We start from the raw sequence: 21815 nt of genomic DNA, 5'->3' as shown, positions 1-21815 counted from the left end.
TGACGTCAAAATCCCCAATGGACATATAACGGGGTACTATAAATCACAGCGGGTCACATTCAGGGTTTCAGCATTCAGGGTTTCAACATTCAGGGTTTCATCATTCAGGGTTTCAACATTCAGGGTTTCATCATTCAGGGTTTCAACATTCAGGGTTTCAACATTCAGGGTTTCAACATTCAGGGTTTCATCATTCAGGGTTTCAACATTCAGGGTTTCATCATTCAGGGTTTCAACATTCAGGGTTTCATCATTCAGGGTTTCAACATTCAGGGTTTCAACATTCAGGGTTTCATCATTCAGGGTTTCAACATTCAGGGTTTCATCATTCAGGGTTTCAACATTCAGGGTTTCATCATTCAGGGTTTCATCATTCAGGGTTTCAACATTCAGGGTTTCATCATTCAGGGTTTCAACATTCAGGGTTTCAACATTCAGGGTTTCATCATTCAGGGTTTCAACATTCAGGGTTTCAACATTCAGGGTTTCATCATTCAGGGTTTCATCATTCAGGGTTTCAACATTCAGGGTTTCATCATTCAGGGTTTCAACATTCAGGGTTTCAACATTCAGGGTTTCATCATTCAGGGTTTCATCATTCTGGGTTTCAACATTCAGGGTTTCAACATTCAGGGTTTCAACATTCAGGGTTTCAACATTCAGGGTTTCAACATTCAGGGTTTCAACATTCAGGGTTTCAACATTCAGGGTTTCATCATTCAGGGTTTCAACATTCAGGGTTTCATCATTCAGGGTTTCAACATTCAGGGTTTCAACATTCAGGGTTTCATCATTCAGGGTTTCAACATTCAGGGTTTCAACATTCAGGGTTTCAACATTCAGAGTTTCAACATTCAGGGTTTCAACATTCAGGGTTTCAACATTCAGGGTTTCAACATTCAGGGTTTCAACATTCAGAGTTTCAACATTCAGGGTTTCATCATTCAGGGTTTCAACATTCAGGGTTTCAACATTCAGGGTTTCAACATTCAGGGTTTCATCATTCAGGGTTTCAACATTCAGGGTTTCAACATTCAGGGTTTCAACATTCAGGGTTTCATCATTCAGGGTTTCAACATTCAGGGTTTCATCATTCAGGGTTTCAACATTCAGGGTTTCACCATTCAGGGTTTCAACATTCAGGGTTTCAACATTCAGGGTTTCAACATTCAGGGTTTCAACATTCAGGGTTTCAAGGCGTAGAAAACCTAGGTTCGGTTATGTTAGGTTTAACTGTTGTAGTACACCATTTTATATACGTTGTTTCAACTCGAGAGAACGGTCTGAATCAAGGGGCTGGACCTGAGGCCTGTACTTAGGCCTATCTTCTTGGTTATCTCGAGATGATTTCGGGGCTTTAGTGTCCCCGCCGCCCGGTCCTCGACCAGGCCTCCAACCCCAGGAAGCAGCCCGTGACAGCTGACTAACACCCAGGTACCTATTTTACTGCTAGCTAACAGGGGCATAGGGTGAAACAGGCTTGGTAACAGGCTTGTGTCCAGGTCCAACCCAGTGAACCCTATCCAGGTCGACCCTCCACAGGATGCACCCCACAATAGCTGCCTAACTCCCGGGAACCCATTTTCTGCTAGGTGAACAGGTGCATCAGCTGTGAGGAAACCTCAAAACCCATTTCTGTCCCGAATTCAGAATCCTGGATTGAGAGTCGATAATAGGGGTTTGGGTGTAGTTGTTTCGTGTGTGTGTGTGTGTGTGTGTGTGTGTGTGTGTGTGTGTGTGTGTGTGTGTGTGTGTGTGTGTGTGTGTGTGTGTGTGGTTACAGCAGTGGAGATTACTGTTTGGTGGAGATGGTTACAGTGGTGAAGGTAGTGAATAGTGAAGATGGTTACAGTGTTGAAAAAAGAGAGATTCTCGTTTCTTGACTTACATTAGGCTGACGAGTGCATAGTTGAGGTGAATTAGGGCGGGATGGTACCATCTGACCTCTAAATGATCGTTAGAGCGAAGGTCATGCTACTTGAAGGGTCGGTGTTCTATCTCTAATTGTCTTAGTTAATTAGCCTCGTTCCTTCACTCCTGGTCTTCATATCCCAGCTCCTGGTCCTCATGTCCCAGCTCCTGGTCCTCATATCCCAGCTCCTGGTCCTCATATCCCAGCTCCTGGTCCTCATATCCCAGCTCCTGGTCCTCATATCCCAGCTCCTGGTCCTCATATCCCTCCTTAGTGCTGGATGGTAAAACAGGCTTCGCGCTTTCTCCTGATAATCACCTAACCTTACGCAGGATGCAACCCACAGCAGTTGCCTAACTGCTAGGGTTCTATGGACTACTGGGTTAACAGAGGCATCAGGTGAAAGGATTTTTTTCAAACACGTGTTATTTGAGAGAAAAACTACATCACCTTGACACATCTTAGACCACTCGACTACATCGATAGACCTCAGGACCACTCGACTACATCGATAGACCTCAGGACCACTCGACTACATCGATAGACCTCAGGACCACTCGACTACATCGATAGACCTCAGAACCACTCGACTACATCGATGGACCGCTGGACCACTCGACTACATCGATAGACCTCAGAACCACTCGACTACATCGATGGACCGCTGAACCACTCGACTACATCGATAGACCTCAGGACCACTCGACTACATCGATAGACCTCAGAACCACTCGACTACATCGATGGACCGCTGGACCACTCGACTACATCGATAGACCTCAGAACCACTCGACTACATCGATGGACCACTCGACTACATCGATAGACCTCTGGACCACTCGACTACATCGATAGACCTCAGGACCACTCGACTACATCGATAGACCTCAGGACCACTCGACTACATCGATAGACCTCAGGACCACTCGACTACACCGATAGACCTCTGGACCAGTCGTCCATGTCCCCTCGACCATCAAAATAATTTACATTCTGCCAACCTTGCTTTTTAAATGTAAGCGATATATTTATATATCGTAATATATATACAATATTTATGTATTCATTAATTGCTTTAAATGTTTCATTAAAAGTCAGAGATTTGCGTCATGGGCGTTGATGTTCATCCCGGTCAAGGGTAAGACGACGTCGAGGATTGTCTCAGCAAGTGTTAAGAGGTCGAGAAACACCCCGAGCAACGTTATGAAGACGTAGAGATTGACCCTGACCACGGTTAAGACGTCGAGAATCGCCAAGACCAGGGTTAAGACGTCGAGAATCGCCCAGACCAGGGTTAAGACGTCGAGAATCGCCCAGACTAGGGTTAAGACGTCTAGAATCGCCCAGACCAGGGTTAAGACGTCGAGAATCGTTTAGACCAGGGTTAAGACGTCTAGAATCGCCCAGACCAGGGTTAAGACGTCGAGAATCGCCCAGCCCAGGATTATGAAGAAGTCGGAAATCACCTCAACCAAAGTTATGAAGACGTAAAATCCCCAAGTGGCTCTCCCTATACCGAGGCTGGACCTTGTTTGGAATTAAGAGCGTGTGTAACGTTTGTAGTGGATTAGCTGCATGGAAATATTCCAATTGTGATGGAAGAACATAAACAGGAGTGCCTCTGTGGCGCCCTCGCTAACCCCTTCTGGGTGACTGAGGCCTCGGAGTTCTGGTGCAATTTCTGCCGGAGAAAATAATGCATCAGAAATAGTTGCATTAATACTTGTATGTTAATGTTACACTATGAGATGCCCACAAACCATTACGAACGCGTTAAATTCGCGTTTATACTAGATTAGAGAAACCTGAAAGTTAGAAAGGTTGTTTAGCTAGTGGTGTAAGCCTTCTCCAGTTGGCATAGGGAGTCGAGACCTTAGATAAATGGTTATTTGTTTGACGAACACCGTGGCAGCGTCAGGGTTATTGATCTGTACTCGAGTGACATTAGTGAAGGATAGCCGAGGAATACTTGCCTCCAGTTCTTCCGGGAGGCCTGGAGACGTTTCTGTGGACGGTCTTCGTCTGTACTGGCCCACAGCCTCTACATGGCAGCCCAATGGGTTAGTTCGTCTCCAGGTAAAATATTCGTTATGCTAAATGGCACCGAGATCCCGGAGGATGCCATCAATGCCCTCGTGAATACGTGTGTGGACCAAAGTATGTGCTTGTATAATTGTCTTAATGACAATCTGCTGGAATTGCCTAAATAGATCTGTTAAACCTTGACTGCGTCGGGTAGTACAGTTTTGGATTTGGAAAACCTGGCTGTTACATCAGATCATCTTTCAGATATGTTGGGATTAACCCAGAAACGAGCATATCAGGTCCGTGTGAAGATACGACTCTCAGAGGGCTGGAAGATAGTTAGCGTCCTTCCCCCTACTGTTTATCAATACAAAATTATCAGAACCAAAATGGTAGAATTCTTTGCCCGTGATGTCTGTGGGGAGAGCAAGTTTACAATTGTGTGTAAGGCAATGTAAACTTCCCTGCCAGTCTACTGTCAATTACAGGTAAAGTATTTTGACTCCGCTGGCCACGAGTTCCATCAAGTGTATACACAACCAGGCCAGGAGTGTGGCGGCTCCAGCCAGGCGGCCGAGGCAGCCAGCAGCCTGCCTTCAGGAGATCGATAGTATCAGAGCTTCAGGAATCCCGCCTACCAGGAAGAAAAGGACACCTTCGGTCGAGGTTTAAACAAAGAGGTGACGTTTGAGGTGGACATGCTGCATGATAATATTTGTGTGCTTGGCGACGCCAACAGAGTCGAGTGCTTCTGTGGGACGTTGGCTAACCCGTATTGGGTGACCCAAAATGCTGACTTCTAGTGCAATTTTTGTGGTAAAAAGTAATACCTCAAACGCCAGGACATTCCCTATCATATGCTTCTGTAGCACTTTAAGATGCGTACCAACCGTATCCAGAGAGTAAAATATGCGTTTGTTGTTGATTTGGGAGACCCAGAGGTTACCTGGGTTATTCAACAAATGGTGCAAGAACTTCACGGTTGGGAGAATGAGAACAGGCCTTAGTTATTAGTAGTTCTGTGCGACAGAAACCTTGGCAGAGTTAAGGTTATTGATAATTTATACAAATATGGCTTGGGTACAAGTGACTTAGTCTGGTATTATTAGATAGTCGAATTGCGCTAACCTAATTAGCCTATGGCAGCATTGGCCAAAGGTGTCAACATGGCGGCCAACTGGTTTAATTCTTCACCAGGCAAAATAATTATTTTGAACTATGGCGCGAAGCTTGCAGAGAATGCCATTAAGGTTATTCTGGAGAAAAGTTTGGACATTCCCGTTTGCCTATACAACTATCTTGATAATAGTCCTTTGCAGTTGCAGAAATGTGATATTTTATTTTTGCTGAAGTGTGGCAGCTGTATCATTCAAACAGAAAACAGGATAGAACTGTTAAAAAGCCTCAGGGACATGATGGGCCTAACCGAAGCAATAGCCTATCAACCGAGAATCTCCATCCAGTTATCGGGCGATTTGAAGGTGAGAGTCGTCCGCGCCTCCCCGGCTTGGTAATGTTTAATAATCAGGGATACTTTGATCTCGCTCGTTTCCCACAGTGTCTGTGGTGATACCAAGTTTGTTATTGTTTGCTAGGCCCCGAGACCCGCCCACCCGTCCCATTGTCAGGTCCTGCTAAGGTATGTTGACTCAAAAGGCAGGGAGATCGAAGAAGTGTACACATTACGTGCTACGAGTGAAAGACTCGCCGTTACCGGATACACGTGAAATAATCATATCGTAGAACGCAGGATGAGCTGCGCGAGCTTGAAGCGCTAGGTCTTTGCTGAAGAAAACTGTCATGTTTCATTACACTGTAGTAGTCTGTAGTGTAATGAAACATGTTTGCCTTTCCTTTGGAGACTTTCGGCGCCGTGGAGAGGGGGGACCTGCTGCCTGGGTAACAGCTTCTCCCCCACTCCAGACCAGGCCGACACCAGAGCGCAACTCCATAGTTTTTTGAGACCGATGGATGCCTACTACTAGTAGTCTGTAAAGCAAGTTAAGAGTGTACGTAATTGACTTGTATATCAAACTGTGTTAAGATCTCTTGAGGTTATAGTTATGTTAGTTTGATAACTGTGAAGAGACAGTTTATATGTTAAACTGCATAATGTTGCTGAGACCCATAATAAACTACCACTTGCACGATGGGTATGGGGTACATAATAAATTGACTAAACTAAACAACCCTCCACGATAGCCTTGCTCCTTTAAGGATTGACGTTCGATCCCCAACGATCCAAATGGCTGGACCAGACGGTAGAGCAACGGTCCGACTTCCTCCAGATCAGCGTTCAATCCCCGACCGCCCAAGTGGCTTGGCACCATTCCTTTCCTCCATCCTAAATCCTTATCCTCATATCCTTTCAAAGTGCTGTATAGTCATACGGGCATAGCTCTCATTATAATTACCTCTCCTTTTCTTCTTCTACCTCCATCTCTGTTCTTCCTAAACTTGCACAGGTCTTCCCGAGCCAGATTCCAGGACACCGAAGTGGCCGGAAAAGTTAAATCTTCCTAAATCTGGCTGTGTCCTGCCGTGTGAGGGAGAGTCCCCCGGGGACGGACGGACGGACGGACAGCAGTGAACCTCAAGACTAAAAGATTTGTGGAGAGGTGGTCATGGCGTTGCTGGGTGTTGATGTGGACTGGGTAACTCTTCGTCAGTGCAGGAGAGTTGATACCTGGTTGATACCTGGTTGATGGGGTTCTGGGAGTTGTTCTACTCCCCAAGCCCGGCCCGAGGCCAGGCTCGACTTGTGAGAGTTTGGTCCACCAGGCTGTTGCTTGGAGCGGCCCGCAGGCCCACATACCCACCACAGCCCGGTTGGTCCGGCACTCCTTGGAGGAATAAATCTAGTTTCCTCTTGAAAATGTCCACGGTTGTTCCGGCAATATTTCTTATGCTTGCTGGGAGGACGTTGAACAACCGCGGACCTCTGATGTTTATACAGTGTTCTCTGATTGTGCCTATGGCACCTCTGCTCTTCATTGGTTCAGTTGAGAGAGAGAGAGAGAGAGAAGATTAAGCCACCCAAAAGGTGGCACGGGCATGAATAGCCCATAAGTGGTGGCCCTTTTGAGCCATTTCCAGTATCAATAGATGATACTAGAGATCTGTGGAGGTGCGACTGCACCCTGCATGACGGGAGATGTCTCCCGTAGCAGGAGAGTTGCTGCTGTGTGTGTTGTTATATCTGCTGTAGAGAAATGTCCAATGGGGAATGTTTGATAGAATGAGTTTTGCCCATTCTGCACCGGAAGTGAGAGACAGGTGTGTGATACACCTGCCAGTCACGTACACTGTGTGTGTGTGTGTGTGTGTGTGTGTGTGTGTGTGTGTGTGTGTGTGTGTGTGTGTGTGTGTGTGTGTGTGTGTGCGCGCGCGTGTGCGCGCGTGCGTGTGTGCGCGCGTGCGTGTGTGCGCGCGTGCGTGTGTGCGTGCGTGTGTGCGTGTGCGTGCGTGCGTGCGTGCGTGCGTGCGTGTGTGTGTGTGTGTGTGTGTGTGTGTGTGTGTGTGTGTGTGTGTGTGTGTGTGTGTGTGCGCGCGCGTGTGTGTGTGTGTGCGCGCGCGTGTGTGTGTGTGTGTGTGTGCGCGCGCGCGCTCTCTTGCCCTCCTCTCAACTGTCAATCAACTGGCTGGTATCATATCTACATTTGAAACTGTGTATGGAGTCTGCCTCCACCACATCACTGCATTTCGTTCGTTAACTACTTAATTATTTAACAAACAAGTTAATTAGCTAACAAGTTAATTAGTTAACATTTGTTAACTAATTATTAGAATGCAGTTATTAGAAACATACAAATTAAAGACATTAATTTAGATTTAGAAAAACTAAGAAAGGCCCAGAGACCTGAAAACTGCAGCATTGCCAAGTTTTGTAATAATAGGTATTTGTATGGCTGACATTTGTTAACTAATTCCATTTGTGAATGTGACCGCGTACGTGCTTGCGTAAGGCTTCTCTTAAGATGGACACTGAAAGACTCTAGCTTGTATCAAGCAGGTATCAAGCTTGTAAGAGACGTGACCACAGTCTGATTGGGATCGCGTAAGATCCCAAGTGACCTCTTAAGGTTACTTGGGATCTTAAGTGATCCCGAAAATATCACGGTTTTATTGAATGGATTGCATACTGTCTTGAACAAGGCTGTTCGTATGCAACAGTATTCCAGCCTAGAGACCACTAGCGTCTTGATAAATACAATCAGTGATTTGAGTCGTATTTCTCCAGCATGTCATTTTTTCCTTGCAGTTGTGACAGCTACTTTAATATTTTGCTTAAAACTAAGATCTTCCAACAACAACACCTTCCTGTTATCTCCCTCTCCTTCACAACAGTCCCCACTCTGACCCTATCCTTCAGAACAGTCCCCACTCTGACCCTATCCTTCAGAACAGTCCCCACTCTGACCCTATCCTTCAGAACAGTCCCCACTCTGACCCTATTCTTCAGAACAGTCCCCATTCTGACCCTATCCTTCAGAACAGTCCCCACTCTGACCCTATCCTTCAGAACAGTCCCCACTCTGACCCTATCCTTCAGAACAGTCCCCACTCTGACCCTATCCTTCAGAACAGTCCCCACTCTGACCCTCTCCTTCACAACAGTCCCCACTCTGACCCTATCCTTCAGAACAGTCCCCACTCTGACCCTATCCTTCAGAACAGTCCCCACTCTGACCCTATCCTTCAGAACAGTCCCCACTCTGACCCTATTCTTCAGAACAGTCCCCACTCTGACCCTATCCTTCAGAACAGTCCCCACTCTGACCCTATCCTTCAGAACAGTCCCCACTCTGACCCTATCCTTCAGAACAGTCCCCACTCTGACCCTATCCTTCAGAACAGTCCCCACTCTGACCCTCTCCTTCACAACAGTCCCCACTCTGACCCTATCCTTCAGAACAGTCCCCACTCTGACCCTATCCTTCAGAACAGTCCCCACTCTGACCCTATCCTTCAGAACAGTCCCCACTCTGACCCTATCCTTCAGAACAGTCCCCACTCTGACCCTCTCCTTCACAACAGTCCCCACTCTGACCCTCTCCTTCACAACAGTCCCCACTCTGACCCTATCCTTCAGAACAGCTCCCCCCACTCTCCCTATCCCTCTCCCCCAGCAAGCCCCTTCACCTCACTTACCGGCTTGAAAAACCAATCCATTTCCACGCGAGCGGGATTTGATTACACGAGGTCTGGGGCCACTCCAGGTCAACTCCAGGTGGAGTGTGGATGCTGGCCTACGTCTTGCCAGCCGGCTCGTGTCTTGCCAGCCGGCTCGTGTCTTGCCAGCCGGCTCGTGTCTTGCCAGCCGGCTCACGTCTTGCCAGCCGGCTCGTGTCTAGCCAGCTGGCTCACGTCTTGCCAGCCGGCTCGCGTCTTGCCAGCCGGCTCGCGTCTTGCCAGCCGGCTCGTGTCTTGCCAGCCGGCTCGCGTCTTGCCAGCCGGCTTTTCGGCTCACTCGGCCGCTGTTTTCCCCCTCGGTGTCATTTCCCCTCTGTAATTAACCCTCGACGAGTAATTTGTATGCAAATGGGCCAGAGGGAAAATTCCTGCGCCATTGAAATGGAAATTGGGTCTTTCTCCTCTTGAATAGTTTTTGTACAGGAAGAATTGGTAGTTTTGTCGTCGGTTCGGTTGTGTGTGTGTTGAGGGAGGGAGGGATTGATGGCCGGGGGGGGGGGGCAGAAAGGTGTGAGGGGACAGGTCAGGTGGGATGCTGGACCCCGGAGCCTCCGGGATCACCAGCAAGTGACGCCGGAGGTAATGACCACAGTTCGAACAGATGATGATGATAAGCCTACACCAAATGCCTTGAAGAAGCTTCAGTAATGTTGCCATAAAGGCCTACGTAAATTCCAGCCATAAATGTGGCAGGTAATGAGGAATATGGAGCGTTAAGTGAGAGCAGAGGAGAAGCCCTGTTGCCTGAGAGAGGAAGCTATTCTTATTTTTCATCTTATTCTTACCTCCTCCTTTCTCTTACTTTCTAATTATTTTTTCATCTCACACTCTTGCCTTATTTATTTATTTACCTGTCCCTTCCTCTCGGTTGGCACCGCTCCTGTAGCACGTAAGTCCATTACGGGCTCACCATAGCCCGTGCTACTTGGAACTTGTTCCGAGTAGCTGAATCTATAACAACATCCTCTCGGTTGATGTAGAGGGCTCACCATAGCCCGTGCTACATGGACATGTTGTTCTGAGTAGCTAAATCTAAAACAACAACAATTCTCTAGGTTTCTCACAGTAACGTGAGACGTGAGTTGTAGGAAAGAGAAGCTCTTAAGCCCGATAACAAGATAATTTTGTTATGCCAAAGTAACGATTGTTGTTTGTAGTGAATTACACTTTACACTGGTTGATACCTGGTTGATATACCTGGGGCCAGATTCACGAAAGTACTTACGCAAGCACTTACGAACGTGTACATCTTTTCTCAATCTTTGACGGCTTTGGTTACATTTATTAAACAGTTTACAAGCATGAAAACTTGCCAATCAACTGTTGTTATTGTTATAAACAGCCTCCTGGTGCTTCGGAGCTCATTAACTGTTTAATAATTGTAAACAAAGCCGCCAAAGATTGAGAAAAGATGTACAGGTTCGTAAGTGCTTGCGTAAGTACTTTCGTGAATCTGGCCCCAGGGCTATATGATACACTAGTGCCACCGAGACTACCAGGGCCATTCACAGTTGAAGTAGTTTGTGACCTCTTAATATCTCCTCAACCTAACCTTGAACATTATAAGGTACACACCTGGAATATCTTAAAGGAACCTGTTTCATTTACCTTTCGAGACCAGAGGGCATGACAGAATGTGCAAAATAGTGCCATTGAAAAGTAAGGATGTAAGAAGTGCAAAAGATAGTTCTGTAAACATGAGGGGACCGACCTTCAAGTATACGGGACTTGATAGAGATAGAGCCCAGTAGGCTCAGGAACCTGTTCACTAGTTGATTGACAGTGGAGAGGCGGGACCAAAGAGCCAGAGCTCAACCCCCGCAAGCACAACTAGGTAAGTACAAAAACTAGCTGAGCTCTTTTGGCGTCCAAGAGATAACTTGATAAACACTTGGAAAAGCGTGTTTATCACCTAGGCCGTGACCCCCTTATGTCAGACTCCGGTGAGAGCATCAGTCACCAGGTTTGGCGAGAGATTAGGCCGCTGGGACATTGATCCTGCCAGCCTCCTCAAGAGCGGTGGGGTAGGAACCCCCCGCCCCCACATTCAGGGAGAGGGGGGGGGGTGAGAGGGAGGGATTGAGTGTAGGTGTTGTGAGTAGGTAGAAATAGCCTACGCTACTCTGTCCTCTTGAGATGTTGTTTGATAGTCTCAATAAACGTATTTGAACTTAAGTAAAGTAGGGAGGCTGGTTTACATGCCCACCAATCCTCTGGTTCTCTGAGCCTTATATTCTCCCACTCCACGTCTTCTCCTTGTTCTTCCACCCTACGCCTTCTCCTTCTCCCTCTATGGCCCTTCTACCCGTCATCTTCCTGGTCGGTGTGTGCAACAACTGAGGGTTGACAAGGCTCGCGTGCCGGCAGCAATAACCCCGGGGTCGCGCACGTGTCCACCGGGAGCGCCCGGCACGCCTCTGACTTCCGTGTATAGAATGAGTGGAACTCCTAATTTTGGGTTGTGGGATGGTGAGTAACCTTAGGGAGGAGGGCGAGGTCAACTGAGCCACTCGTCTCTCTCCCCCCCCCCCCCCCCCCTCCCTCAGGTCTGCCTCCTCACAAATGAGAAACGTGTTTTCCTTCGTGATTATAATCAGGTATCGTCAATATTTGGTATTGTTTTCTTGGTGTGGATCAGCCACCCTAGTGACGCTGTCTTCGTTCTCGAACCAGGGTTGCCAGATTGGGCTACAAGTAGCGAATTGGGCTACTTTTGAGAGCCCCCACGCTCCCAAATTTTTAATATCGCTACTTGCGACTTTTTGGGCTAGTTTAAACGCAAGTTGGGCTACTTTGGGCTGTTAATATTAAGAAACTCAATGATTATTTATGCTTTAATAATATAATCTGTACAAATCACAGCCGAGTCCAACAGCCTGATTGACTAGACCACTTACCGCAGGAGAGCCCTGGTCAGAGACCGGCCCCTGGGGACGTTGATCCTAGGAATCTTTGAAAGAAAAAGTAACCGCAAGGCAAGGTAATCCTCCCCAGGGGCAATGGATTTCCCAACCTTAATTGTTAATAATACTTCATCCCAAAAGCTACACCTGGTTCCACAGATCTTCATTAAGGGGAGAAAGTTATCTAGAAATTTACAGATTGATAATTGATGGGAAAGATCCCTTACAGTTAATACCTTTGTCAGGAAGACTATGGTTGGCAAGGAGCGGTAGTGTAAAGCGGCCGTTTGATCAGTGGGGTTCTCTAACAACTCATTACCAAATAGCTTTTTCCTCTTGTGATAAATATGTTGCAAAGCAACTATTTTCAATGTACGCTGATCCCTCCAATAAGCTATATTTCACATCTCAAACCAATCCTAAATGATTTTGAAAGGATGAATTGACTTTATCAAAAGATGAAGCAGATCAGAATAGCCTTCACACTGTCTTAGAAAACTTCACTCTTGGAATACTCAGAAGAATCGTTCGTCCTCATCATGAAAGCTTCATGTTAATTTGGACTACAATTCTATGTATCTGCCCCTGAAGAAAGTGGACTTTGATTACGAATTTTCAACACTTCTGGCCACTAACAGACAAAACAATTTTACAACCCAGGAAAAGTTTCAAAGTGTTCAAGAAAGATGCGATATGCAGGCGATGAGTCACAATAACGTGGCTGAAGTATGTTGACCAGACCACACACTAGAAATTGAATGCCTGTTGCATGTCTCATTACTACTATCCCCTACACCTGACTTTCCTCCTCAGCTCTCTCTTGCCTATTTAATGCCTGTCCCTACCTGTCCTCATCACAATCGACTTGAGAATGGTCCAGGACGGACCGAAACGTCGTCGTCCCTTCAATTTCTAGTGTGTGGTCTGGTCAAAAATGCGATAATTTTTTAATGAAAGCTTGCAAATAGCTTCTTTCTCGTATTCTATGTTGAAACTATAAAAAAAGGTGAAAAATCTGTTACCTATCATATGCCCTAGCTTACATGGCCACCATTTTCGGAACTTCCGCTAGTATTAGCTGACCAATCTAAGCTTAGTGAAATTGAAAGTCAGTGGCGCCTACTGTTAACCATTGACTAGTCCAACATTTATGAGGGACAAATTCCGACATCTGAATCGTCATTTTAGACCAAGACAATAACTGTCAAGAACACTGCTGGCGATCCCATACTGATTGACCTCGCTGAGTTTGTGTTGAAAATATACAGCTTGCCGATCAGTAATGCCCTGGTTGAACGGATATTTTCGAGAGTAACGTCTGTGAAAACTAAACTGAGGAATCTTGAATGGGAATGGGACTTGAGCTTTTGACATCAGTCTTGAGTATCAAAACATATCTTGAAGAAAATGTAACTTGTTGCTCGTCATTTGAACCACTCATGTCAATGCTTAAATATGAGTCTGCAATATACAAGAACGAGGTTGTGGATGCAGATCAAGATCTTGGTAATCTTCAACTGTAAAGACGTGGAAGGACTTCACACCCATTAAGCTTCAAACAGTAAATATTGGTAAGTTATCCTATTATCATATTGGTTAAATATATATATATGCAGAGATAATGTTAATAAAGCAATTAAAATCGTTTAATGTACTCTATATATCATAATAGATTACTTTGAAACCCGTATCAGTCACTAAACAAAAAATTGGGCTACTCTTATTACAAATTCGCTACTTTTAGACCATCAGCTCGCTACTTTTAGCAATTTGAATCTGGCAACCCTGTCTCGAACCCTGGGGATCCCCGGGTTCGATTCCCGGATGGGACAGAAATGGTCTGTTAGAACACGTACGAAATGGAACCAGCGAGTCTAAATGGATTCAGAGAACAGCCACTCATATTAAAATGATGGGACTGCACGATGTGTATACATAGATGAAAGAGTACAGCACTTCCTTCCACCCTGGCAGATAGTACCTTTTGACATCCTGACCCCTGCATACCCCACCAAGAAACTAATCACAAAGAACCCTCATGCTCAGCTTGCTGCTAAATTAAGCACCATAGAACACATTCACAATATACAAGCTGAAAACAACATTGCACAGACCATATACACTGACGGATCACTCAATACAGCTACAGGGAGGGCAGGAAGTGCTGTTATTGCTCATCAACCCGATGGCAGCACAATTCAAAGGAATATCCGAATTAGTAACTGGGCGTCCACAATGCAAGCTGAGTTGGTAGCAATACAGGTAGCACTCGAAATTATTGACAACACTGAAGTAGACAGCTTAATTATTTCCGACTCCCTTTCCTCACTACTAGCAATAAACAGTTTGCAGTCAAGTAATAACGGGCTTGTCTTGGAAGCTATAGCAAGTAGATATATAAGCATACTTAGCAAGAGGGTAAATATAAAAATGTTGTGGATTCCTTCTCACATTGGCCTGCAGGAACATGACAAAGTTGACGCCCTTGCTAAGGCTGCAGTAAATAATGACAGTATTGAACGGAATCTTGAGTTATCAAATAGGTCCCTTAAAAGTGTCATTAGACGAGAACTCCTGGATGGATTTGAAGAAAGTAGAACGGTGCAAACTGGAACTAGCAGGTCCACTGTTTATCACAATGAAATGTGTGAAGTAAAACATGTGTATGGGGCAAGTAACAAAGTCAGTAGACTAACAGATGTTGTCACAGCTCGTATAAGACTTGGCTACAAGTATCTGTGGCAGCTCGGCTTGTATAGGGATCTAAATGAAGTAAAGTGTAAAGTGTGTGGACAAAGACAGGGACACACACTCGAACACTATATCTTGGATTGTTGTAAAATTGAGTCATTTAGAGATAAATCTCCGCTCACGCTGTATGATATGGCAACCTATCTTATTACTAAGGATAAAATACCTGAAATCCTTGCACTGTATCCATATTTCGCTTCCAGTAGATAAACGACATATGAGATGAAGAAACAAGTAGTGTATTGTGAAGACTAATAATAAACAGAAGCTCCCCTATGACTGTAATATCTCCATTGGTCGAACTATTAGGTATTAGCGATAAGACTTACCATTAATATATAATGACTTACTGTAAATATATGGCTTTTGAAATGGAACATTCTCTGTAACTAGCTGACATTGTAACTATAAGGTGTGAAGGATAGATGAAATTGTTTATGTAATAATCTAAGATGAGGTCTGATAAAGACCTTTTGTGCCCTCTGTAATGCTTTTTGCGCTACCGCTCACAGGATGGGTATGGGGTGCACAATAAACAAGCCGCCTCCGGCGGCAACAATCAATGGTTAGGCATGTTTCCTTTCACCAAATTCCTGTGCTCACATAGTAGTAAATAGGTACTAGTGTTAGGAAACTGTTGTGGGGTTGCATCCTGGAGAAGATCAGGGTATGTGTGTGTGTACTCACAAAGGTTGTGTGTGTACTCACAGGGTGTGTGTGTACTCACAAAGGTTGTGTGTGTGTGTGTGTGTGTACTCACCTATTTGTGCTTATCTATTTGTGTCTGCAGGATCGAGCATTGACTCTGGGATCCCGCCTTTCGAGCATCGGATGTTTACAGCAATGACTTCGGTCCTATTTCCCTATCATACCTAGCTTTAAAATTATGAATAGTATTTGCTTCCATAACCTGTTCCTTAAGTGTGTACTTACCTAGTTGTGCTTGCGAGGGTTGAGCTCTGGCTCTTTGGTATGTGTGTGTGTGTGTATTTACTATTTGTGTTTGCTATTTGTGCTTGCAAAGTCGAGCTATTAGCTCTTGGACCCCGCCTTTCTAACCAATCTATTTTTCCTCGGCCTCTCAGTGTTCAAGAGAGAACTCGACAAACACCTCGAAAGAATACTATTGGGATCGTCTCAAAGCTCTCCAAATGTACTCACCAGAAAGACGACGAGAGAGATATCAAATAATATACACGTGAAAAATACTGGAGGGCCAGGTCCCAAATTTACACAGTAAAATAACAACGTACTGGAGTGAACGATATGGAAGAAAATGTAGAATAGAACCAGTGAAGAGCAGAGGTGCCATAGGCATAATCGGAGAACACAGTATAAACATCAGAGGTCCACGGTTGTTCAACGTCCTCCCAGCGAGCATATGAAATATTGACGGAACAACCATGGACATCTTCAAGAGAAAACTAGACTGTTTTCTAAAAGAAGTTCCGGACCAACCGGGCTGTGGTGGGTATGTGGGCCTGCGGGCCGCTCCAAGCTCACGAGTCAAGCCTGGGCTTGGGGAGTAAAAGAACTCCCAGAACCCCATCAAGCAGGTATCAACGACGTTCCAGTTCTTAGTGGTGTCTGGCATGATGTGGGTGGAGGTGGCTTCCACAACTACTGCTTCCAGGGCATTCCACTTGTTGACAATGTTTACATTTCTTTGACTCTAGTCCTACTGAGCTGTTCCCTTGAGACAGTTAAGCAAGTCCCAGCTGTGTCTGGGTACAAATGATAGGATGAGCAACCCAGTGGGTTTCCTTCCTATTGGGGAGTGTTGTACATGCTGCTATGGCGTCCACACACAAAATGAGTGGCGCTGCCCAATAAACTCGCCCCTCGGGGCAAAATTTAATAATTTAAATTTAAATCTTATCCTATTTTCTCTCACTTTAAAGACGCTGTCCTCGTCGACCTTGTCTTATCCCTTCAGTATCCTGTATGTCCAACCCGTCCAACCCGTCCTCGACTCAAGTCCATTACATCCAGCGGTCGACCCCACAGACGCATTCATAAATTTTAACATACTGTTCATTCAAAACGGGAATTTTCTCAAGTATAAATTAATATTATAATATATTTGACTATTGTGTATATATAGGCATAGGATAGGTTAGGTTAGGTGTTTAGGTTCAGTTAGCGATTATTTGTATTTGTAGTACGTGGGTGAAGCATTTATAGTGTTGTGATTCGAACAAAATTCGTCAGTGAAGCACTTGTTCCGGATATGTTCGAACGTCAGCAGTTGAGAGTCGTGTGTAAACCGCTTTTCATTCATAAACAGGGGGTTTGGCGGGTGCATGGAATCACTTTTGGATCTTTGTTTGGAGGACGGGCTGTGTATGTCCTAACCATGTCCCCCGTGTTCCTCCATGCCTCAGGATTGTGAGGGTTAAGTTCCCTTAACCTCTCCTTGTAGCTTTGTCCTCGTAATTCAGGCACAAGTTTTGTTGGAAACCTCAACAATATTTCTAGTTTTGTGCTTCGCAAGTTTCATATTGAACACTGGTGGTGTTCAGTCATTGTACCACATTGGTGGTGTCCAGTCTTTGTACTACATTGGTGGTGTTCAGTCTTTGAACCACACTGGTGGTGTTCAGTCTTTGTACCACATTGGTGGGTGTTCAGTCTTTGTACACATTGGTGGTGTCCAGTCTTTGTACCACATTGGTGGTGTCCAGTCTTTGTACCACATTGGTGGTGTTCAGTCTTTGTACCACATTGGTGGTGTTCAGTCTTTGTACCACATTGGTGGGTGTTCAGTCTTTGTACCACACTGGTGACGGTAGACCTCTTTGTCGGTCTTCCCAAAGACTCAGCTGACGCTGGTTTACAGCTACACGCATATTAACCATGTTTTGATCAGGCCGCCTCGTGAGTCGCGCGGTTTACATGAAGTGTAAACCGCGGGGAACGAATATAAACAATGAAAAAGAAAACGGGGACCATTTTTGGTACACTAAAGTAATTGATGTGTCTTTTGTTGCAGGTATTACGAGCGGCTGTAACAAGGACTGGAGACGCAAAGGGTCGCCGGCTGGTGTGGGTCTGTGGAGTTGGACTCTTCAGTGAACGGCAGACCTTTGTAAACACCAGCCCGCTCGCTGCTGAGTCAGCCCGGAGACTATACAAGTAAGGATACAAAATACCAAATAACAAAGTTCAAATAAAGCAAATATATGTGTGTACATACAAAAGAATGGGGGTGGTAGGAGAAGATAATATTAGTGTTCAGTGAGAAACCACAAGGTCTCCTCTGAATACTTTTTATTTTCTTCTCCGAGGCTATGGGTCTCCACATTGGCACCAGAGGTGGTACCCTCACACACCAAATACCAATTATACTGAAAACGTTGCCTCTGATATTGAGAGGCTTGAGTGATATGTTAATTGTTGTCATATGTTAATATAGGAAACATTTCCTATATGTTAATATAGGAAACAGCTGTGTAGGGGAGGAGAGGGGGGGTACACCCAGGCCTCACACTTGGTCAGTTCTGGTGTATAGACATTGTGAAGTTCATTTTGAAATTAAATCTTTTTATTAAAAGAACGAACTCAACTATTTTTAAAAGGGAAATACAATGGGAAATGTTAAAATGACGGGGGAAAGAGGCAGGTGGTGTGTAAAGAGGATGGAGTTAGTGGCATGTGAACCAGTAAGGTGATGGATGAGAAAGGACCAATGATATGAACAATGTTGACCAGACTTCACACTAGAAGGTGAAGGGACGACGACGTTTCGGTCCGTCCTGGACCATTTTCAAGTCGATTGTCACAATCGACTTGAGAATGATCCAGGACGGACCGAAACGTCGTCGTCCCTTCACCTTCTTGTGTGTGGTCTGGTCAACATACTTTAGCCACGTTATTGTGACTCATCGCCTGCATATGACCAATGTGTAATGAAGTAAGGGCGAAGAGGACAGCCTATTGGCAGAGCTCGGGTGCATGGGGGGAATTGGGTAAAATCCTGGTTTGTGTCTCGGAGAGGCTGCAGGACCCGCGGTAAATCAGGAGGATTTTCCCGGTTGCAATTCTTTTTAACCATGTCGTAGCTCAGTCGATTAAGGCAGCGTCTGGGATCCTCTCGGACGTAGGTTCGAACCCTCTTCATGGCCCTTGTTGATTTGTTCATTTGATGCATCACGCTATTGTGATTTCTGAGTGTAGTGTAGTGTAAAGGACCAAGGTCTCACAAGTCAGGCCTGGCCTCGGGCCGGGCTTGGGGAGTAGAACAACTCCCAGAACCCCATCAAGCAGGTGAGGGAGAGCATGTGCCCCACACAGCCCGTACCCCATCGGGCCCGCCTCTCTAGGGGGCCCAGTCCACCACCACACCTCGGGGTTCTCTCTCTCTCAACCAGTTTACGTCATCATGATGGGTTGTTTGTTTTATCTTGGATTCGTTCAACCCATCCTTGAAAAACAATGGTACTTGGAGCTGCTTTGGATGGAACGAATGGAAAATGGGGCGTCTCTTATTTGCCATAAAAATAGAAATACGTCGCGTCCTATTGTTGGCACAGACGCCTCCCACCAATAGTATAGTGCTGTTGAGGACGATATATTAGTGATTATGTCCTGGACATGGCTGCATCTCTCAGAGCTGCTGCTTAGCAATCCCAGGCTAGACTATCCAGTGGGACAAGTGAGCGTGTGTGTGCGAAATGGTGTACTCAGTGAGCACAATATCCATGTGTGGCGCGCCGGCTCAACACCCGAATTATCGTTATCGACCTCAATTCGACGTTAGCTCAACGATGACGACGTATATTCACCGTGGAACCGGCGCCGCTCCTGGGATATATTGTGTCCATTGTGTAGTGGAGGATAAGGGCTTATGCGGTGAAGAAAGGTCAGACTGCTTACACTGGCCTATGAGACAACAAACCTTGTTTTTCCATACGTCTAAGGGTCTCTAAGGTAGGCGTTGAGCAGTAGGTAGTGTTGCCGACGGACGCTAAGTTTAGCCTCAGATTAGATAGTTGCCGCAGGCGGCCACTGGCCTCACCCCAGCTGCTCATCTTAATTTAGGTTGGGTAGTAACTAGTAGTTAAGTCGAGGCCCTGGCTAGCCGACACCATCACCCTAACTCAACTAGCCTCAGGTGGATGACGGCTCAATCCCTACACTGTTTTGGTAAACAGGCCTCTAACTCTGTCCACGGAGGACAGAAGAAAGTACACATTTTTTTTCTGTCCTCCACATAGCATGTACACATTGTGCAAGGCTCTTACGCCTGTTAAGGTGTGTGATGCTACAAGGACTGGATGAGATGTATATAGGACATATAACTTTTGTGACACGGATCTCATACTTGGATGACAGATGTGACATAATTTGTACAAGTTCTAAAACAGTATGACTATATAGGCCTTGTATAAGGAATTAATAGTTTTGTAATGGAAAAACTACGCGCACTACAAAACTACGTCTTGGTCCTTTGTTGATAGTGTCTCAGCGGACGTATTGCATCTCTGCATTTCAATGGTGGTATTCTGCACATCCTGCCATGCCTACTGGTCTCATGAGGAGCTGTGTCCGTGTGCAGATTTGGAACCAGGTCCTTTAATATTTTCCAAATTAAAAGTCAGTCTCTCTCTCTCCCCCCCCCCCCGTCCCTCCCTCCTTCCCTCCCTCCCTTCTTCCCTCCCTCCCTACCCCCTTTCTCTCTCCCTCCCCCCCTCCCCACCCCGCCTGCGCTCTAGACAATATAGATTTAGTCATTTTAAACTTTCCCAATAATTTAGCTGTTTATTGAAGGGCTTCGGGCAGTAAACATGAGCTGCACCGTTCTCCAGATGAGCAACTTCTTCAACTGTGAATGGGGCTGTTACTGTGCAACAATATTCCATACTAGAGAGTACTTGTTCCTTAAAAAGGTACCATAATTGGTCTGGCATCTCTTGTTTGAAAGGTTCTTTTTTTTTCCTGCAGTTGTGACAGCTACTTTATTGTGTTCTTTAAAAGTAAAGTCTTCCGACGTGGTTGTTACTAACAACTTTATTAACTTTTTTTCGTTTTATTGTGTGAGTTGACTGCGTTTTATATGTGGTTTCCGTTTTGATATTTCCGTTTTTACCATAGTACAGAAGCTGAAAGTTATTCTTATTAAACGTGTTATTTTCTGCGGCCCGTTGAAAGACCTGATTTACATCAGTTTGATTAGTAATGTCTTAAGACTTGATTAGTTTTGGAGTTCAGTGAAGGCTACACGGAAGGGTTATCTTGAGGTTATCTTGAGATGATTTCGGGGCTTTTTAGTGTCCCCGCGGCCCCGTCCTCGACCAGGCCTCCACCCCCAGGAAGCAGCCCGTGACAGGACCACAGGATCACAAGTCCAGCGTGCTGTCCGCTCGGCCGACCGGCTCCCCGGTCGGGTGGGTGAGGAGGTATTGTGTTGCAACCAGGTGCTGTTGCAGGTACAGTGTTCATATTGCTGAAATATTGCGTTGATAATACCTTTTGTCCTCACTTTTGTCTTAATGGAACAAGAACTCGCTCAGTCCACGCACAAGAAACTGGACAAATGAATTCCCTTCCCCTGTTTCTAAGGCATCATCTCACTTTTATGATGGTGTGGGGGAAGGGGGCCTGACAGCTGAGTGGACAGCGCTTCGGATTCGTAGTCCTGAGGTTCCGGGTTCGATCCCCGGTGGAGGCGGAAACAAATGGACAGAGTTCCTTTCACTCTGATGAATCTGTTCACCTAGCGGTAAATAGATACCTGGGAGTTTGACAGCTGCTACGGGCTGCTTCCTGGGGGGGAGGGGGATAACAAAAAGGAGGACTGGGCCGCGGGGACGCTAAGCCCCGAAATCATCTCAAGATAACCTTGGTAGTGAAGCTAGTGGTTGGCTGGCCAGGCTAGTTGTTAGCTTGTGAGGTTAGGGATTGGTTGGTTGGTTGGTAAGTTACGTGGTTAGCGAGTGAAAGAAGTGGTTAGGCAGGTTACGGGTGCGAGTGGTGAGTTAGCGAAGGTAGTGTTTCGTTAGTGACGCGAGTGATTGGCTCGTTAGTGGAGT

General features: G+C 45.8%; 2 protein-coding genes across 9 annotated transcripts in view; one reads left to right on the top strand and one right to left on the bottom strand.

The window, feature by feature from the left end:
• Dmtn (transmembrane and coiled-coil domain 2 protein Dmtn) overlaps positions 1-21815 on the top strand; it is a 230668-nt gene that overhangs the window by 82612 nt on the left and 126241 nt on the right. For 5 of the 8 annotated variants that reach the window (XR_011230323.1, XR_011230327.1, XR_011230326.1 and 2 more), the window contains exon 2: positions 17777-17919. The exons of the other annotated variants lie outside the window; for them this stretch is intronic. The gene's annotated coding sequence lies outside the window, so the exon portion shown is untranslated. The remainder of the gene's footprint in view (positions 1-17776; positions 17920-21815) is intronic. 8 annotated transcript variants of the gene reach the window in all.
• LOC138371067 (mucin-22-like) lies at positions 37-6377 on the bottom strand. Its single transcript, XM_069335722.1, has 5 exons — positions 6352-6377; positions 5786-5926; positions 3553-3593; positions 3142-3378; positions 37-1208 (listed from the first exon to the last, which is right to left on the bottom strand). The coding sequence occupies exons 1-5, from the start codon at positions 6375-6377 to the stop codon at positions 37-39; spliced, it is 1617 nt and encodes a 538-aa protein (XP_069191823.1).

The sequence above is a fragment of the Procambarus clarkii genome, chromosome 34, assembly GCF_040958095.1.
Source record: "Procambarus clarkii isolate CNS0578487 chromosome 34, FALCON_Pclarkii_2.0, whole genome shotgun sequence".
NCBI classification, from domain to species: Eukaryota; Metazoa; Arthropoda; class Malacostraca; order Decapoda; family Cambaridae; genus Procambarus; species Procambarus clarkii.
Note: the sequence above shows the minus strand (reverse complement) of the source record. Positions and strands in the feature narration are given on the sequence as shown.

Bases quoted from the DNA above. Each gene is read 5' to 3' on its own strand.
- LOC138371067 (XM_069335722.1), bottom strand. From the start codon at position 6,377: ATGGAGGTAGAAGAAGAAAAGGAGAG. The intron at 3,594-5,785 runs GCAAACATGTTT...TTTCTCCGGCAG, and splicing joins CGAAAGTCTCCAAAGGAAAG to AAATTGCACCAGAACTCCGA. The intron at 1,209-3,141 runs GTCAGGGTCAAT...AACCGAACCTAG, and splicing joins TTCTCGACGTCTTAACCGTG to GTTTTCTACGCCTTGAAACC.